Here is a 20,962-nt window from a genome sequence, read left to right on the forward strand (position 1 = left end):
CAGTGAGTTGTCTTGCTCTGTCTTTAGGATAACAGAAACCTGAATTTTCTCTCATTCTCATTGACTAAAATTGCTTTTTCCTTTAGTCATTATAAATCCATCCCTTCTCACAACTAGAACAGCTTAAAGAAATACTTTTTCTTCCCTTACTCACAGGAGGTCTTAGGCCATTTAAATCCAGGTAGAAGAGTATCATCCTTTTCATTTAAAAAAAAAAAAAAAGTGGCTGCTCCGACCTCTTTAGTTACAGAAGAGAAGTGTGTACTTGTGTCTCCATGGACAGACACTGAAGGAGCAGAGTCCTACCTTTCAGTAGGCTCAGAGATCCTTTCTAGAGGATAGTTGGTTCTTGTATGCTTTTTGAGTGGATGGAAACCTAGGAGCTGTGCATGCTAGGGCCTGGCTCTCCCAACTGAGCTGCAATCGAAGTCCTAAATCAATAAACTTTGTTTCTTTAGTTTTTGGGGTGTTTTTTTGTTTGTTTGTTTGTTTGTTTGATTTTGCATTTTGCTTTTTTACAAAAACTCCTCGCATTCCTGGTAGCGAATACAAAACTGGAGACTGACCTAGAGAGGGTTGGCTTTTCAATATGGTTTTGCATCTTATTCTGTTGTTTTGGAAAATTGGAAAGGCAGATTTGTTCTTTTTTTCTTATTAATTTATAGATTAAGAGTGTATTTGAAGTAAACTAAAAAAAATTTTTTTTTTAAGAATTCAGTTTTTACCAATTTACAAATACTTTTCTTATTTGAAGTCTGCTTTTGTTTTTAGGTCATGGGCCATTTTCTCATATGTTTGATGGAAGATTTATGCCAGTTGCTCGCCCAGATAGAAATTGGAAGGTATGTATTCATCTGTTCCATAGTCAATAGAAATAGAATTCATCTGGTTGTCCACTTGCATTGCCTGTCTTTCCTCTCTGGGTTCTAGCATCCTTCCCTGGAGCAGTGTGCAGGGTTCCTCTCTGGGTTCTAGCATCCTCCCTGGAGCAGTGTGCAGGTGCTCCCATTCACATTTGTCTGCTTCGTTTGCAGTAGTCTGTGGAGAAAGGGACTTGAAACCCTCCAGAGCATAGCGCTGTGCCTGACTTTAGAAAGCTGTCAAGTGAGGGACCCACCCTAGAAACCGCTTCCTCAGCTGTCAGGGCAATGATCTTTTCCATTCTGTTGCATTGCTGCACAGATTGTTTTTAAAGTCCAACTTCAGCTTTTATTTTGGTATAGCCATGAAGTTAAGTATCGTTATTTTTAGTAAACGAACCTGTATTTTTAATACAGAGTTTTCCTAGGTAGATGAGAATGACTTTGAATGCTGTCCTGCCTCAGTCTCCCAAAAGCGGAGAGCATGCTACACCCTCATTTCTAGCTTTAAATGACCCTGCCCCCCCCCCCACCATTTGCAGGTGATGAAGCTGTGCATTTTGGATCAGTTTTTGAGAAATGAGTTGACCTCTCGGTTTCTACCACACTGTATTTCTAACAGCTGGAGGAGAAAAGCACGTTGACTTAAGCCGAAAGCTCCTTATATGTCAAACCATTGTTTTCTCTGCCTTTCCTTTTTTAAATATATTTTTTACATCATTGTTACTGTTTTTGTTTTGAGACAGGGTCTTGAAACTGAGATTGCCTGCTTCTGTTTCCCTAGAGCTGGGATTAAAGGCCTGTGCTGTCTCTCCTGGCTTTAATTGTACAAGGCCGGCAGGAGTCTGACAAATGAACACATACGGTCAGACTGTCGAACATTTTCATCATTTGGGGAGTTCCCTGTGCCTTGCCTTTTTTTCTGTGGTGCTGAGGCTCAAACCCACAGCCCTGCACACACTAAGTTTGTGCCATTGCCACAGCCCAGCCCTTCCTCCATGTTCTTTTAAAATCAGTCCTCCATCACTTCTGATTTTCTTGAACATAGATTAGTCTGTCTTAGACTTGGTATCTCAGTTTCACTTGTATTCTCTAATCTGTTGCAAGTGTGATTTCCTGTTGTTGGCACCACATGGTTCTATACATTGTGTGTGTGTGTGTGTGTGTGTGTGTACTTGTGTGCAGGGTGTGTAAACTTCCTCGATAGTGGGCTAGGAGGCTGCTTCCTGGGACATCACATGCCAAGCGGCTGAGTTTAGGCTTGATCCCAACACTGCAGTAAGGTGAGGTGGGGCAGATTTTGGTCCTGGGAGATAGCTCAGTGTGTATGGTGCTAAACACCTGAGTTTGGCCCCCAGAGCCGACAAGTGTGGAGTGTGTGTGTGTGTGTGGTCCTGGTGGTAGGGAGGCACTGCCAGGTTCCTGGGGTTTACTGCCCAGCCAGCCTGGCCTACTTGGAGAGTTCGAGGCCAACAGGGACAACTGAGAAATGATAGCTGGGGTTATCATCTTGTCTCCATAGGCATACACGTGCAAGAGTTTTTATTGTTTGCCCACTTAGTATTGATTTATAAGAATTTATGTATGCGGTTTTTTTTTTTTTTTTTTTTTTAGTTTTAGTTTTTCGAGACAGGGTTTCTCCTTAGCTTTGGAGCCTGTCCTGGCACTAGCTCTTGTAGACCAGGCTGGCCTAGAACTCCCAGAGATCCGCCTGCCTCTGCCTCCCGAGTGCTGGGATTAAAGGCGTGCGTATATTGTTTTATATGTTTTAGAAATATTTTCTGTTAGTGTTTGACTTGCCACCTCCCCCCACCCCCAGACAGGGTTTCTCTGTGTAACAGCTTTGGCTGTCCTTCCTGGAACTAGCTTAGACTAGGCTGGCCTTGAACTCACAGAGATCCGCCTGCCACTTATTTTTTTAACGGTGCCTTTTGAGAAAGACGTTTTCTAGTCTCCTTTAAATCAGTAAATTGCATAGTTTCCCATCAGTTTTAGTGCTGTGTGGCCTGCTCCCCGGATGAAGACCATAAAATTGGAAGCTAGTTCTTTGCCCTCTCATCCTGCTGTTGACTTTCTTTTAACATCTGCTTGCTTTTGGCCATTGCGGTCATGAAGTTAGTCGTCCAGAGTACAATTTTTTTGTCTCCAGCAGGATTGATCTAATAGATCTAGGAGCTACTCAACCATTACTCTGTGTGTGTGTGTGTGTGTGTGTGCGCGCGCGCGCGCGCGCGCGTGCGTGTGTGTGTGTGTGTGCGTGCTATGTATATGCTGTGTTTGCATATGCTGTGTTTGTGTGCTGTGTGTGAATCTGTGTGTGTGTGTGCTGTTTGTGTGCTATGTGCATGTGGTATGTATGTGTGCTGTGTGTGAGTCTCTGTGTTATATGTATGTGGTATATATGTGTTGTGTGGGTGTGCTATTTGTGTGTATGCTGTGTGTGTCTCTTTGTATATGTGCTATGTATGTGTGCACTCTGCATGTGTATGGTGTTTGTGCTCTGTGTTTGTGTGTGTGTGCACACACATGCTTATACATGCTAGGAAAGTGCTATACCACTAAGCCTTTAAAAATATTTTTGCCTTTTTCATTTAATACTTTAGCTCAGGGGCTGGAGAGATGGCTCAGAGGTTAAGAGCATTGCCTGCTCTTCCAAAGGTCCTGAGTTCAATTCCCAGCAACCACATGGTGGCTCACAACCATCTGTAATGGGGTCTGGTGCCCTCTTCTGGCCTGCAGGCATACACACAGACAGAATATTGTATACATAATAAATAAATATTTAAAAAATATTTTAGCTCATATGGAATTAATTCTTATATACAAATAATACAAATATAATATCTTTCTTTTATTTGTAGAGATACTTGTTTTGTTTTACTTTTCTGCAGTTTGGGGAGTTGTACTAAGGTTGTCAAGCATACTAAGCAAGTACTCTACCACTAAGTGATAGCCCCAGCCTAATGGATAGCTGTTTATTGAGTAATAGTTAATCCTTTTTTCACAGATCTAAGTTGTCGACATTTAAAAATTTCCCATATATGATCAATCTTCCTAGATTCTATTTCACAGTTTTCTTTTTTTAATTATTATTATTTTGCATGTGTTCATTGCCTGTGTGTATGTGTGTGTGCGCGCGCGCGCGCGCGTGTATGCGCATCACATACATGCCTAGTACCCGAGGTGAGAGGGGACATTGGATCCCTTTGAACCGTAGTTAGGGATGGTTGTGAGCCACTGTGTTGGTGTTGAGAAGCAAACCCAGTCCTCTTCTTGGACAGCATGTTTTCTTAACCACTGAGCCCCATGTTTCATTTAATTATTATTATTGTATAATAGGGTTTTGTACTTAGAACAGTGATTGTTTATGTGGATTTATGAAGTGTGAGCCAGCATTCTATATAATTATTCCTGAGGCCCCGAGGAGACAAGCGCAAGTTCCAGGCCAGTCCAGGCTATTTAGTGAGTTCAGGTCAGTGTGGGTGATAAAAACAGACAACACATAATCAAGGTAACAAAGTTATTATTTATGTGTTTGTAATTAATATATCTTGAGTCAATTCATAATAGTTATAGGATCATTCCAGGTTCATTTTCATTTTTAATCAGTTTTGATAAGACATATGATAGGACTGATATCTCCAGGGGTCAGTTGTTCTTTATAGTGACTGTGAACGGATGAACAGAGACATGAGCAACCAGGTGACTGATTTGAGAATTTAAGTCAGATCTTGACACTAGAGCTGGGAGACACATAATTTTACTGGCAATGTTGTGGAAATATCAATCAACAGCTCTTAACTTCAAATGTTCTTCTGTGTTTGAAAAAAAAACCCTAAATTTTAAAGTGATTTTCATTCTGCCTATATCATCTGGTAATATCCTTCTTGGTAACATAAATAGTTATATTTCATAAAATATTTTTGTTGTATTTATTTATGAAATAAGAAACATGGCTTTGTGGAAGAGGCCCAATAAGATAAAGTATCTGTGAAGATGCCGCAGTGAAGCCCATCCCTTTGTATGCCCATTTCAGAAGCTGATAAAAGTGGCCTTGTGACTGGGCATGGTGGGGCACGACTTCAGCACTATATAGTGAGACCATCTCAAAAAAAAAAAACAATCCACATGCCGGGCGATGGTGGCGCACGCCTTTAATCCCAGCACTCGGGAGGCAGAGGCAGGTGGATCTCTGTGAGTTCAAGACCAGCCTGGTCTACAGAGCTAGTGCCAGGACAGGCTCCAAAGCCACAGAGAAACCCTGTCTCAAAAAACCAAAAAAAAAAAAAAAAAAAAAAAAATCCACCAACTGAAAATGTTTTCTAGGCAAATAAATATTGACAAAAATCGACTAACTTAAAAGTTGTAACAATTTAGTTGGAAACTCAGTAATCGACACTCGGCGAGACTTCATCTGAGGTTACCTAGAATTCAGAATAATCTGTTTAATTAGTGAATCTGTAACAGGCTGTGTTGTATTCACTTTTGCAGCATGAACAAGGCTCAGTTGACATGTTTGATCATCTGGTTACTTCTAATAACCTCAAACCTATCATGAGAAACTATGGTCTCGTCCCTGAAGAAGATATTCCCTTTATCAAGGAACAAATTTGTGGACCAGATCAAAGGACACCAATCAAAGACTCTTTGGTGAGTGTTTATTCTTGTTAATCAGAGCCAACGGTCACTTTCCATTTAGTCTGTCCTTGATTCTGTCAGAGCTACACATTTGGCTATTGGAGGGGTGCTAAATATCAGAATATAAGTTATGTACATCTGCCTTCTAATGCAAAAACAAAAGCAAAAAGATGTATTTTCCCCCTCATCTTGAGTTCTTTAGACATTATTTCCCCCAAATGATAGTTTATGTCTGCAACGTCAGTACTTGGGATGCAGAAGCAGGAGGATCAAAATGTAAAAGTTATAAATGCTCGGTCGATAGCTTATGATGGTTACTAACTAGCTCCTACAACTTAAATTAACCCAAATTGCTTATCTACCATCTGCCCTGTGGTGATACCCTCTTTCACCACAGTCTGCTGCTTCTCTGCCCTTCTTCCCAGCATCCTTCTAGTCTGGCTATCCCAGACTAGGATATCCCTCTCTTCTTGCCCAGCTATCGGCCAGTCAGCTCTTTATTCACCAATGAGAGTAATGCATATTTACAGTGCACAAAGAGTGTTCCACAGCACACGACAACAACTGAAAAAAAAAAAAGCTCCTGGCAGTGGTGGTGCACGCCTTTAATCCCAGAATTTGGGAGGCAGAGGCAAGCACATCTCAGTGAGTTCGAGGCCAGCCTGGTCTACAAAGTAACTTCCAGGACAGCCAGGACTATTACACAGAGAAACCCTGTCTCAACAAAACAAACAAACAAACAAACAAACAAAAAGCGTGGCTGGGCACAGGCTTGTAACCTCATCACTGAGAGGCAGAAGAAGACATTCAAAATTGACCTCTGGTCTCTCTGTGTATGTACACACACAAGCACATACATAGGCTCGCGCGTGAACACACACAGCTGCCTGTGGACCACAGTGTACATGTGGAAGTCACAGGACAATCTGCGGGAGTCAATTCTCTCTTTTCACCTTGTGGGTCCTAGGGATAGAACTCAGGTTGGCAGCAAAAGCCTTTACTTGCTAAGCCATCCCACCAGCTATTTATAGACTTTTATTTATTCATTTATTTTTGTGATGCCGGCAGTCAAGCCCAGGTGGTCACACCTGCACGCACTGTACCACAGAGCAACATTCCCAGATGGAAGACTTGGTATTAATAGGATAACATATACTTACTTCAGCATTTCTTTTCCCTTCCTACTTCGGCAGACTTGCGGAGGAGAAAGAAAGGTTAGCCTTCTGACTTCACGGTCTTGTTTGTAATTTGCATGTCGATAGGGTTGCCTTGCTTATAAATAGGTCTGCGTCTACCTAAAACCTCCATGAGACTCTCTTGTTTTCCAGTGGCCCTATAAAGGACGTCCTGTCGAGAAGAGCTTCCTCTATGAGATAGTGGCTAACAAAAGAAATGGCATCGATGTGGACAAATGGGATTATTTTGCCAGGTATGCACTGGACATTTTCCACGTTGCTGAAATCTTTGTACAGATGTAGCATAAGGGCCTACCCAGCTAATCAGAAGTTGGGCACAGCCGTCCTAGCATGGCTGTAGCACTAGTTTCGTGGCCGCTGTGGCAGAAGCGAAACAGCCTTCCCTCGTTCTGAATGTTCTGGGTTCCTTCCTGCCTCGTCTTGCATCACCATCACTTACTCTTCTGGGTCCTGTTGGGCTCTGGTTAGCCCTTTAGCTGGGTCAAAGTAGAAGACAGTCTCATTTTGAAGTGGGGAAAATTCCCTTTTTCTCTCTGTTTACTTCTTCACAGTCAAGGCTTTGTTCTTAAACGTAATGAAGGATTTTAGTCATAAGTGAGAACAGCATAAGGACCTTCCAGGTGCTCATACCTCAAGTTGCTGTGTGTTAAGTATTTTTCCTTGAATGGCCGACCTCTCCACCGACGCAATAATTCCAATCAGACCAAATTAGAACATGTCCAGGTTTAATCCGCCTGCCTCTGCCTCCCACGTGCTGGGATTAAAGATTAGAACATGTCCAGGTTTAATCCGCCTGCCTCTGCCTCCCATGTGCTGGGATTAAAGGCGTGCACCACCACACTCTGCCTCCCATGACCAATCTTATTTTGATCATTCTACCCTCCAAATTATTTTAATGCTAGTTTGAGACAGTGTCTCACTATGTAGACCAATCTGACATCAAGCTCATGGAGATTGCCTGCTTCTGTCTCCTGGGTGATTTCACATTATTTTAAAGCAAATCTCAGGCAACATAGGATCTCATCATGAAATATTTCTATGTGGCTCTGTAAATAAAGTGTCTCTGTTAAACCTAAAAACACTCAGAGATCCTCCTGCCTCAGCCTCCTGAGTGCTGGGATTAAAGGTGTGTGCCACTACTCCTGGCTAAGGTATTACTTAATATATGGTCAGAGTTCAAAATTCCCTAGCTGCTTCTTAACTACCTTGTTACTGTTAGCTTGTGCAATTCATAATCCAGTGTCTACACACTGCACCTGGTGCTAGCTCTCCAGGTTTCCATTCGATAGTCACGTTCTTCCAGGGAATCTCTTGCTGACTCTGCTAGCCAGTCACACCTCTCTGTGTCCTTCGGTGTATTCTTCAGTCCCCAACCAGCCTTCTGCAAGCTGGTAGATCCAAAGCCTGGTTCAGAATTGAAAAGAAAGAAAAGAAGTGTACTGTTTGTATTTAAGGCACAGTTTCCCTGTTGAAATGTTTTGTATCTCTGCTTTGGAACTTTCTAGGGACTGTCACCATCTTGGAATCAAAAATAATTTTGATTACAAGCGCTATGTTATGTTTTCCCGTGTCTGTGAAGTGGAAGACAATAAAGGTGGCTATAAGATGAAGCACATCTGTACTAGGGAAAAGGTAAGTCCCATCCTCAGAAAATAAGGATACAGCCCCTGGTCTGAAATCTGGAAATAATCACTTAGCAATTTGAAAAGATCCAGAAGCCATCTTTCTTTTCATTTCCTCCTTCCTTCCTTCCTTCCTTCCTTCCTTCCTTCCTTCCTTCCTTCCTTCCTTCCTTCCTTCCTTCTCTTTTGATTTTTTTTAGATTGTGTATGTACATGTACATATATGGATTATGTGTGTGCTTGCTGTGCATGCCTGTGTGAACGCATGCAGAGGCTGCCCTCCATCACTGTCTGCCTTATCCTTTTATGTCAAGGTTCCCTACACTTTGTACTCATGTTTTTTATTAGTCATCCTCCTGTTCCTGTCTCACCCAGCACTGGGGTTGCTTATTACATAGATGATGGGATTGGGATTCGAACCCAGGTCCTCATGGTTGTGCAACAAACATTCTTTTAACTGGTGATGTCTCTGTAGCTCCACAAACTCATCTTTAAAAAAAATTATTAATTTTAATCATGCACATATGTGGCTGTGTGTGGGTACAGGCACATAAGATAGCTTCCCCCAGAGGCCAGAAGAAGGCATCACATCCTCTGGTGCTGGAGTTGCAGGTACTTGATATGTCCAACATGGATGCTAGGAGCCAGACTCAGGTCCTCTGTAAGAGTAGCAGACTCTTACTGCTAAGCCATCTCTCTAGCCCTTCAAACCCTTCTCTTTTTTGATTTTTTGAGACAGGGTTTCTATGTAGCTTTGGAGCCTGTCCTGGAACTCGCTCTGTAGTCCAATCTGGCCTCAAACTCACAGAGATCCGCCTGCCTTTGCCCCCTGATTACTGGGATTAAAGGCATGCACAACTGCCTAGCTCCTTCAAACCCTTCCTAATGCTTGGGATTTGTTAAGTGTTCTAAGGGTTTTTTCCACTCTATTGGCCGTGCCAGACTGACTTTATAACAGCTTGTTCCCACAAACTGACCTAGTCATCTCTTGAGATCGGAGTCCTGATCACCTCTTAAAGGTCCTGCCTCTCTCACCAACATTGCTTTAGGGACTGAATGTTGATGTGAGTTTTGGTGGGACAAGCCATACTTTCTATTCAACAAGTGAGCAAAGTGAGGCACATTAAAGAGATGGGCTAAATAAGTAAGAAAATTGGAAATTAGGTCCTTACTAGATGATGTCTTAGTTAGGTTTTTTGTTTTGTTTTGTTTTGGGGGGAGGGGATTTTTCGAGACAGGGTTTCTCCGTAGTTTTTTTTTTTTTTTTTTTTGGTTCCTTGGAACTAGCCCTTGTAGACCAGGCTGGCCTCGAACTCACAGAGATCTGCCTGCCTCTGCCTCCCGAGTGCTGGGATTAAAGGCATGTGCCACCACCGCCCGGCTTAGTTAGGTTTTTATTGCTATGAAGAAGCACCATGACCATGGCAACTCTTATAAAGGAAAACATTTACTTATGGTGGCTCACTTACAGATTCAGAGGTTCTGTCCATTATCATCATGGTGGGACATGATGGCTTGCAGGCAGGCATAGTACTGGAGAGGTAGCTGAGAGTCCTACATCTTGTAGGCATCAAGAAACCAAGTGTGACACTGGGCATGGCTTGGGACCTCAAAGCCCACCCACACAGTGATACACTTCCTCCAACAAGACCACACCTTCTCCAGGAAAGCCACGCCTCCTAAAGTACGGCTCCCTTTGGGGGCTATTTTCTTTCAAATCACCACAATGATACTCATACAACTTAAAAAGTAGTATAGAATTATGCTATAGGAGAGTCTTTATGTATGCTGGCCCTTTAGTCCCAGCATTCAGGAGGCAGAGGCAGGTAGATGTCTGAGTTCAAGGCCAGCCTGATCTATGTAATGAGTTCTAGGATACCCAGGGCTACATAGTGAGAGCCTGTCTCCAACAGAGAACACAATCTGATCCTGCATTACCATTCTGTTCCCTTGCAGGAGGTTGGAAATCTGTATGACATGTTCTACACACGCAACAGCTTACATCGCAGAGCTTATCAACATAAAATCAGCAACCTCATCGATATAATGTAAGAATGTCAGTGTTACCTCATTATAAAAGTTTACATCATGCTTTGCCACGTGAGCATTCCCAGATCAAGCTGTGCAAGCTGTGCAATCTAAAAAGGCTTCCTTAGAAGAAGACTGGCATACAGGAAATGTAGGAGGAAGAAAATGGATGTGGTGATGGGGTAGATGGAGAAACAGGAGCTGGCCTAGGCTAGGCATGAAGATGCTGCCAGAATGGCTCAGAGTCCCCGTGCAGGAAGTTACATACAGCTATTATTCACAGAGGTAGTGAGTCATGAACAGCTGACAACATTCTAAGTTAACAACAAAATTAATATTTATGCTAATTTCTGCCTTTATCCTGTCAAATGTTTTTCCAAAGTGAGTAGCAAATAAGAATTTTATCTTTTTCCCTGTTCTAGTCAGAACTACAGCCAAAAAGTGCACAGTCTCTACATGTCTCAGAGACCCCATCAGGAGTGTCCTTTTTTTGTTTTTAAGACAGGATCTCATACTTATATCCCTGGCAGGTCTGGAATTTACTATATAGCCCACGTTGGCCTCAAATTCATGATTCCCTGGCTTCCGCCTCCCAAGTACTGGGATCACAGGCCTGAACCACCACATTTGGTTCCAGTGAGTTCCAGGACAGCCAGAGCTGTGTAGAAAACCCATCATAAAGCGAAACAAACAAACAAGAAAGGAGTTGTAAAGCTGAATATGAGAGCACATGTCTGTGATGCCAGCACTGGGGAGGAGAGGCAGTTCAAAGTCAGCCTTATGTATGTAGCAGCTTTGGAGCTAGCCTGAGCTACATGAGACCTTGTCCCGAGAGAAGGAAAGAGCTAAAGTAATTTTGTTTCCAGTTTAGAGTCAGAAAGGCTTTGGTTCAAAGCTTGATTGCTTCTTCTGAGCTTGTTTAAAGAAAAGTCATGTTATTTCTGCTTTTATAAATTTGGAGCTGAATATATGTATTATTGGAAGAACTAAATGAGGTCTGTAAAGCTCCGCCGTAGTGCCTGGAGCATAGTAGGCACGCAGCTCACAGGTCATCATGTCATTATAAGGATATCAATAAACAGCTGTCTTTGAACATCATACCTCAAGATTTTGTTTTCTTAAACTAGAAAGATCTTTTTGAGCAAGGTATAAAGTGAATTTTCAAATGTCTTTGTGTGTTATATGATCTTTAGGATCAAAGAGGCCTTCATCAAAGCAGACCCCTACGTGGAGATTATAGGGACCGATGGGGAGAAGCGCCGTATTTCTACAGCCATTGATGACATGGAAGCCTTCACTAAGCTGACGGGTAAGAACTCGGGGACACACATGTCCATGTCAGATGTCAGCTGCCCTTGCGGGGATAGAGAAGACATGAGAAAGGAGTACAGACATATGTGAAGTTACAAAAAAAAAAAATCATTCTTAAAGTAGGTGTAGTGGAGGTAACACCTAAATGAGGCACAGTACCTCTTGTGTACTCATTGTTACTTAATACAACTCGATTAATACTAAAAAAAAAAAAAAAAAAAAAAAAAAAAAAAAAAAAAAAAAAAAAAAAAAACAAACCTTGTCATCACAGTGGACTGAAATACTTTAAGGGCCTGCCTTGAAGACTTTCCAGTAGAGCAGCCACAAGAAGCGTAGGAACTAAAGTCTGATGGCTGTAGGAAAAGAATCTTCTCTCACTACACTCTTTCTATTCATAGGCTCTTTGTTTTTTCCTCCTAATTGTTTATATTTTCTTCGTTCTAATTCTCTGTCTCAATTCTAATCTCAATATTCTGTCACAATACTCTGTTCCAATTCATTCTTATTCTGATTATCTACATTCTTTTTTCTTCTCCATCTTATTTCTTCTCAAGCTATTTCTTCTACAGTTTTCTATCTCTATATTCTTAGTCTACTCTTCTGCCATAACCAATTCCCAAGCATGTATATATATCCATTCATTAGCAACTTGCTAGTAATTAAAAAAAACTATCTGGAAAATTCTCAGGGACACAGGCATTCTTTGAAGATATGTAGCAAAACTTAACAGTTAGTTTGTAGCTAACCACAGCTGCAAGGCTGTCTCTTAAAGGGGCTGCCACAGGTTACAAAGGGAGAAAACTAAGCCATTGAGAAATCTAAGGAAAAGGCAAAGAATACGTGCATTATTTTAAGTGTGATTAATAATATCTGGACATGGTTAGTCAGCTAGGTGCTATTGGTCTCTTGAAGGACTAAGATAAAACAAGGAGAGACACCCGCAGTACCACCCTAATTCATCATAAATCCCCTCAAGGCTTAGGTCGTACAAGGCCAGACACCTGCAATTTCATAAGTAATATCTGTGGAAGTTTCGTCTGTGTTCTGTCCAGAAGGACACATGTCTGGCCAGCTTGCTCCGTCAGTAAGGCTAGTGATAGAGAACAGGCCTCTAAGTTTCTCACCGTAATGTGGAGGACATAGTGTAGAGAGCAGCCATGCTTTTGACCGTCCACAGATATGTGTGCCCGTAAGATTGAGATGTAATCATGAGATCACATGTACACATTACATGAGAATGCATGGTAATGGGGAGACATTATAGCTGTTATTGCACAAGCGAATTATAGATGAAAGCAAGAGTTTTCAGAGTCAGTGGCCCTGCTGGCTTTGCTGGGCAGGGTTCCTCCATCTGAGGAATTTCTCGGGTGGGTTGAGATCTGAATTATCAATTGTGATACGCTGTAATTGCGTCATGGCCCACAAAAGCTCATGAAAAACACTCCTGGCATCTCAGCCTTTTCTGTTTAGAAAGAGAAGCAAGTAAGTCAATCTTAGGACAGCAAGTAACGTGGATAATTAAAAAGTCTGAAGATGACTGGAAGAATAAGTAATGATACTGAAATTATTAGTCAATAATTAATACTAGTATTTAGTCAACATTTATATTAACAATCTCTGTTTATAATCAACAATAATATTTATAATCAATAATCTATAATTAATAATAATATATATTGATGGTAAGCTGAGAATTAGTTGAACCATCTTGTAAGTGTAGTTGTATATGATTTCGGAATATCTCTGCTCTATGGTAAAGAAGAGGAACAATATAGGAATCTATAATGGGATGACATGATGTGGTTAGGTGTATCTAAATGTTATGATTTTGAGTTATCAAAAAGAAAAGATTGAATTTAGAAAGTTAGTTTGCTCTATTAGCCTTTGATTAATTGTATTAATCTGCATTTTGATGAAGCACTGTTAGATAAAAGATTTACCTGGATTTAAGGTATGCATATGTGGTACCAAGGCTGCAGCTGAAGTTGACCTAATAAGTCAAATTTGTAATCAAGGCATAACAAGCCATTTTGGCTATGAAAGGGAAGTACCAACTTGTCTCAAAGTATACATGGCAAGATTTTTACAACAGAACAATTGTCAGACGTACATAAGGAGATTGTCTGATAGCACATGCATTGCAGGATCGTGGGCAGAATTTATACAACAGTAATAGATCAATTTATTTATTATATATGCAATATTCTGTCTGCGTGTATGCCTGCAGGCCAGAAGAGGGCACCAGACCTCATTGCAGATGGTTGTGAGCCACCATGTGGTTGCTGGGAATTGAACTCAGGACCTTTGGAAGAGCAGGCAATGCTCTTAACCACTGAGCCATCTCTCCAGCCCAATAGATCAATTTTTAAAGGTGGTCCAGCCCCTGGGCTGTAGAGTTCATTAAAAAAAGGGATGAGTAACACAGGACTGTAGAAATCACTCATGGCTGCTTCCTGCTGGCCTGATGGCGAAGCTGGAGGTCTTGAAGACTGGAACACCCTGAAAACCTGGGCAGAGCAGGCTGTTTGATTTGTTGTCCCTGCAGGCAGCGATTGTATCGATTTGTGCTGAGAGAGGGTCAGGAGAGTGCAGCGGAGCCCCTGGGGAGTGAGCTGGCAGGCAGGGCACATGCAGGGCTGCTGTGAGATGGCCAAGTTATCTGTAATCTTTTAAATGATTTTTATTTCTGCTGGAACAGATATGTATCAATGGCAGAAAATGAAGTTTAGGAATTTTAAAGAGGAAACTTTTTCTCTTAGGTGTCTATTTGGAATTTTTAAATGTAGAGTTTTAGCAGATTAGAGAAGGGTATTCCAAGCCAGGAGAGAGGGAAAGTCCCCCCACCCATTTTTTTTTTTTTTTAAATAGGCAGGTAGGAAAACTAACTTTTGACAAGTAATACTTATCTGAATTTATGTTGACCTGGAATCCAAGCTGATCTCATGAAGCTTATAAGAACTTTTTCTAAGAGACAAAAATGTCAGTCAGCTATGTTATTGTTATTATTATTTGTAGTCTGTATTGAAATCCATGTTGTAGAAGAGGCAAGGAGACTCACTTTCAGAGCCATAATAGAAATTTGTAAACTTCAAAATAATTTTGGGCCGGGCGGTGGTGGCGCACGCCTTTAATCCCAGCACTCGGGAGGCAGAGGCAGGCAGATCTCTGTGAGTTCGAGACCAGCCTGGTCTACAAGAGCTAGTTCCAGGACAGGCTCCAAAACCACAGAGAAACCCTGTCTCGAAAAACAAAACAAAATAATAATAATTTTGGTTAAAAGTGATATATTTATTTTTATTCGTACATAAGTCAAGAAGATGTCTCCATCAAAATCAGAAGCGTTCTTAGTCTATACTTAAGAAATGACTACCTGGAATATAGATCCTCAAGTCTGTGGCTGGACAGCAAGCAGTCATTGTTTTGTCAGTTTATTAGAATTATATTAATGTTAAACTTTGAACTTTAGGAATCTTGATATAACAATATCATAGAAAGGGAAGGTTTTTTCCCCTTCTGTTAGCATCATAGAATAAAATATTTTAAAACGTTATAAAAACCTTTGAATAAGTCAGCTTACAAACTTCCATGCACTTGTCACTTAGCTTTAACTGTTATCAACACGTAGCAATTCTTTCCCTCTACCTCCTTCTGGCAAACATTGAGCTGTTTTAAGTAGATCATAGACATAATTTTGTTTGTAAGTGTTTAACACTGTCTAGAGCTAATTAGCAAAATCTTGTCTCAATTACAAAAATAAAAGCCCAACAGTAATAAGTAAGTCTGTGTACTGCGTGCCCCAGCCCAGGCCATCGGTTGTGGTGCACTCTCGGTTCATCTCACGGGAGGATCTTCCACTTCTGTGCTCACCTTTGCCCCTCTCTGCCATCGTTTCTACACACACAGTCACAACACTCTGCCTTATTAAGACCATTTCAGGACCACAATGGTTAAATCTACTGTCATTTTAATGTGAATGAAATTTCATCACATTGACAGATAACATTTTTCTGGAGATTTTAAACTCTACTGATCCACGGTTGTCTGAGGCACGAAATATTTTAAGGAACATCGAACGCCGTGATCTATACAAGTATTTGGGTGAGACCCAGCCAAACGGTCAGCACAAAATTAGAAAGGTAAGTTGTATCATTAGCTACCCTGCTGTTCTTGCAGGGTTATCCCAGTCTCTGTCCTCAAGAAGAAGCTGTTAATCTTCCCAGTAGCCATGCTTCCTGTGTGTTCTCATTTCATCTACATACTATTCTTTGGCCTGTTTACCAGACGAAAAAACTGAGGCTGGGTGATAGTAAAAGCATTGCTCGTGAAAGTAGTCGGGTTAAGGTTCAGAGGCAGGTCTAAGCGACTATAATAAAAATCTGCTCTCACGTTCAGTCAGGACCTCAAGTTTGAGATAGATCCAAGACTGGACAATGAATGTAAGGGGAAATCCCTCAAAATAAGACCTGTGTGAGCTTCACTCCTGCTCGGAGAACCTGTTTTATCTCTAGGTGACCCTTGAACAATGATGGTTAGGGCTGCTTGACTAGTGCAGTCAAAAACTGACCTTGAACTTCTCTGACTTAGTATAAAACACGCCTTTCCTTGAACGAGGAGGGAGTGCAAAGATCATGCTGACCTTAAGAGCAGCACAGGAAAACTGACCCTGCACAGCAGTGGGTAGGTGGGGGTCTACTCACCTGCTCTGCCTACCAAATGGGACCTGTGCCGGCCTACCCTCCTTGCACCTTGAGGGACCCTCTCTGCCTTCCCCCGACTGTGAGCACTTGAATTGTAGCTAAGCCAGTGGAAGAGTACAGACTTCTCTAGGCAGACAGGGACCTCAAAGAACTGAAAGAGTTATAAAAATATACAAAACTATGTTTTTTATTGTGGCATGTTTCATATTTTTAAGAAAGCAATTAGTATTAATTATCTGACATTGGGTAAGAACAGGAAGATCGTGGGTAATCTATAAATTATGATTCTATGTAAAATATCAGGAGGAGGGACCCCTATTTCTCCACACTGACTCCTGTGCCCAGGAGAGCACCCACCCTCCACTCTCAATCCCCAGCTCTCTACCAAATGAGGGAGAGGCTGCTGGTAGAGGAGGTGCTGGTGGCCTCCTGCTTTGGAGCAGCAGGCTGGTCAGTATTCTCTCAAAAGATGAAACCGGAGTTCAGCACCTGCTCCCTCCCAGAGAATGGGAAAGTTAAGGAACTGAAGTGGGTGGCAGCTTGAAGGCTGTGCGGCAGAGCTGGTGGAGAGCAGAACTCACAGTCTGTGGCTGTGTCCCCACCTCCAGAGGCTCCTGATCTGCCTCGGGCTGATAGCAGAGCACCCGTCTGCAGACGGAGGTCCCCTTCCACAGTTCCACTGCTTTCGTTTTCTGACCTGATGATCTTATTATAGAGGATGAGAAGTCTGGGCCAACAGCAACAAGGGAAGCCAAAATTTAAGTAGCTGAGAAAATCCAATGAACATGAATAGGAGAACTTCTCTTTCCTCGATATCACGGGTTTTTGCTAATGTTTTATAAGTAATTTTCCCCGACTTGATTTTTCTTTTATAAAATTCCATAGAACAGTGTTTTTGATACAACCATTTAATGTATGTACAAATTGTAAGGAATATGTGTAAATATTTTATATAAATGTAAGAGCATGTAGAAACCAATATATTAACAAATTATTTAAAAAACTGTAAAAGAAAAATTGACCTTTAACTTTTGGCTCTCCAGAAATGTAAGTACTAATAGTCTGCCATTGCCCAGGAGCCTCACCAGCATCAGAGCAATTAACTCCATGGATTTTGTGTGTTATTTGTATTATATGGGGCCAAAAATACAGAAGGACTGGGAAAGATGAGCTTGCGTCTGTATGCAGCTTACTGGTGAGATATGAGATAATGTCACAGGGGCCTTTGGCAACACCAGACACTGCAAAAGCAGCAGGAGGTAGCTCTGCGTGGACGGATGCCACATTCTTGCCAAAATGTGCTGGTTGTTTGTGTTTGTTTTTAATGAAAACTGCCCAGTTTATTTCCAGGCTCGCATGCGTGGAGCTTTCTTGATGGGGTATCTCTGTTTTGATTGGTATCGAAGGAACATGACCATGGCACAAGTACGTAAGGACAAACTGGGTCCTAACTGGGAAGTCTCATCTCTTCTAGGAAGATTACGAACAGCTTCCCCAAGAGATTGTTAACACCAAACCTGATGTGTGCCTGGAAGCCCAACTGAAGGCCGAAGATTTCATAGTGGATGTAAGTTGGTGAGCCCAAGAGAAGATTAAGTGAAAAATTCTGGTTTAAAAAAAGGCCAAAAAGCCGGGCGATGGTGGCACACGCCTTTAATTTAATCCCAGCACTTGGGAGGCAGAGGCAGGCGGGTCTCTGTGAGTTCGAGACCAGCCTGGTCTACAGAGCTCTAAATCCACAGAGAAACCCTGTCTCAAAAAAACAAAACAAAACAAAAAAAGGCCAAAAAGCCTTCCCTCTGAGGGTGGTAGCCTTTAGTCCCAGCACTCAGGAAGCAGAGGCAGGCAGATCTGTGAGTTCAAGGCCATCCTAGTCTGCATAGTAAGTTCCAAAACTGTGTAGAGAGACCCAGTCTCAAAAAACAAAGCAAAACAAAATTAAAAACAAAAACAAAAAAAAGCCTTCCCTCATCATAAAAAACTTGGAGGGTAGGAGGTGGTGATGTACTTCTGAAATCTCAGCACTCAGGAAGTAGAGGCATTAGAAACACACATTTGAGGCCAGCCTGGTCTATACCGTGAGCTCCAGGCTGGCCAATGCTACATAGTGAGAACCTGTTTCAAAACAAACAGACCCAGCAAAGAGGCTGAAGAGATGGCTCAGCATTTAAGAACTTTCTGCTCTTCCAGAGGACCAGGAAGGTCAGTTGCCAGCACCCAAGTCAGGTGACTCAAAACCACCTATAACTCCAGCTCCAGGATCCAATGTCCTCCTGCGATTCCTTTCTGTGCGCACACACACACACACACACACACACACACACACACACACGCACGCACGCACGCACACACGCACAGACACACATTCATGCACTTAATTTTAAAAATATATATGCAAAAATCCAAAATAACTCAAACTTGGAGACACAGAAAGCCAGAAGGATGAGAATCAGCTGTAGTCTTAGAAAATCAACATTATCAGCCACTTTTCAAATTTTCCTAGTGATGTTCTGTCAGTATATTGAGATTATGTGATAATAGCAGAGGTGTCTTGTTTTCTGCCCACAAAGCCCTTTTCACCTTTTCATTTCATTGACCCTAACTCAGCTCATCGGGATCTCCTATTGGCTCCTCACTTTCTTATAGCTATAGCCTATCTTACCTGTGTTTCTCTTTTAAAAAGTCAAACTTAGATTTTGTAATCATTATTAATAAAATTCCACCATTTCTTTTTTTGGGGGGATTTATTTATTAAGTATACAGTGGTCTGCCTGCATATGTCCCCGCAGGCCAGAAAAGGGCAGCATATTTCATTACAGATGGTTGTGAGCCACCATGTGGTTGCCGGGAATCGAACTCAGGACCCCTGGAAGTGCAGCCAGTGCTCCCAACCTCTGAGCCATCTCCCCAGCCCAAATTCCACCATTTCTGTAGTTACTGTCAACCCCTTACCCTTTGCATCTCTTTGGCAAGAGTCCAGATAATCTAGATGTGTTGATGCTAACCTCCTCCCTAACTATAGCTGGCTACACAAATCCTTTTAGAAACATCACTGCACTGTGAGTTCCTGGTCACCAATTTTAGCTGGGTCCTCTGTAGTTTCGAGCAGGTTGGGTACAATTCTCTCAGACTCCATAGCAAACCATCTTTACTCCACTCAGCTCTTCACCCCTACTTACCAATCTTAGGTGTTCACCCTGAGTGAATAGCCCAACATGGCCCCGTGTTCAGATAATAAAAATAAAAGATACTTACAGGCCATTGCATAGGTACGCTCTCAAACTTCAGTTTTCTCCCATCTTCCCTTAGTTAGAGAAATCTTTTTCCTAATTAAAGACTTAGCCAGGCCAGGTGTGGTGATGCATGCTTTTAATCCCAGCACTTGGGAGGCAGAGGCAGACAGATCTCTGTGAGTTCAAGGCCAGCCTGTTCATATAGTGTGAGACCCTGTTTTTTTTTTTAAAGGAGGTTTGTCCAGGTGGTGGTGGCACACACCTTTAATTTCAGGTCTCAGGAGGCAGAGGCAGGTGGATTTCTGTGAGTTTGAGGCCAGCCTGGTATACACAGTGAGTCCAGGACAGCCAGGACTGTTTCACAGAGAAAGCCTTTGGGGGAGAGGGGACACCAAGAGAGACTCAGGAGGAGGAGTGCTCTTTCTACTGTGTGTAGAACAATACTACCCAGTGGAACCTCCTGCAATCACAAAAAGGTCTATATCTGTACTGCCATTTTATTTTATTTTATTTCATTTTATTATTTTTGGTTTTTCGAGATAGGGTTGCTCTGTGTAGCTTTGGAGCCTGTCCTGGAACTAGCTCTTGTAGACCAGGCTGGCCGTGAACTCACAGAGACCCACCTGCCTCTGCCTCCCGAGTGTTGGGATTAAAGGCGTGCGCCACCCCCGTCCGGCCCTGTGCTGCCATTTTAAATGTGATTCCTAAGACTAAGAAATGATTTTTTTTATTCTGTTAATTAATTTAAATTTTAAGTTATTGCTGGATGTGATGGTTAATATAGTATTGACCACATGCGAGAGAAACTGAGATAGTCAGGAGGGCCACCCGAACTGGATGGTACAGTGGTAATTTCCTAATAAATAAAAATTTAAAAATAAACCACTTGGCTAGTGACTGCCACGCTTGGCACTGCAGATCTGGAGCCCGCTGTGTATATTCCTCTCTTCTGTAGATCTGTCCTTCCGCCCACAGACTTGCCCGCTAGCCGCGGTTAGTCTTCCCTATGAAGGAAATCACCACCCTATACTCATCTTGCTCCCTTTCCTCTCCTTCAGGGGCAAACTCCTAGAAAGACCTTCTGAATTCTTACGTTTCTCTCCAGGTATAGGTTAAAGGTTAAAGTCTCCCTTATCCAAAATCTGAAACCTGAACTTTAAAATGTTATACCGTCTAGAGCCGGGAATTTGGCTTAGTGGTAGAGCACTTGCCTGCCATTCTCTAGGCCCTGAGTTCAATCTCCAGCACGTGCGCACGTGCACACAGCCTGAAAGCAAAATTCTCCCCAAGATTGTCAGGGATTCCAGTGAGGCTAAAGCATCAGGCAGTGTCAGACCTTTGCTTCAGAGCAGTTTTTCTTTTTTTTTTTTTTTTAAT

General features: G+C 42.1%; 1 protein-coding gene across 1 annotated transcript in view; it reads left to right on the forward strand.

Annotated features, from left to right (window-relative positions):
* Samhd1 (SAM and HD domain containing deoxynucleoside triphosphate triphosphohydrolase 1) overlaps positions 1-20,962 on the forward strand; it is a 39,090-nt gene that overhangs the window by 10,822 nt on the left and 7,306 nt on the right. Inside the window, exons 6-13 of the mRNA XM_050151196.1 lie at positions 772-842; positions 5,352-5,510; positions 6,827-6,927; positions 8,200-8,326; positions 10,273-10,364; positions 11,538-11,653; positions 15,652-15,791; positions 17,827-17,919. Coding sequence (XP_050007153.1) covers positions 772-842; positions 5,352-5,510; positions 6,827-6,927; positions 8,200-8,326; positions 10,273-10,364; positions 11,538-11,653; positions 15,652-15,791; positions 17,827-17,919 — 899 coding nt within the window. The remainder of the gene's footprint in view (positions 1-771; positions 843-5,351; positions 5,511-6,826; positions 6,928-8,199; positions 8,327-10,272; positions 10,365-11,537; positions 11,654-15,651; positions 15,792-17,826; positions 17,920-20,962) is intronic.

The sequence above is a fragment of the Alexandromys fortis genome, unplaced genomic scaffold (assembly GCF_014885135.2).
Source record: "Alexandromys fortis isolate MF-2015 unplaced genomic scaffold, M_Fortis_MF-2015_v1.1 scaffold_27, whole genome shotgun sequence".
Taxonomy (NCBI): domain Eukaryota; kingdom Metazoa; phylum Chordata; class Mammalia; order Rodentia; family Cricetidae; genus Alexandromys; species Alexandromys fortis.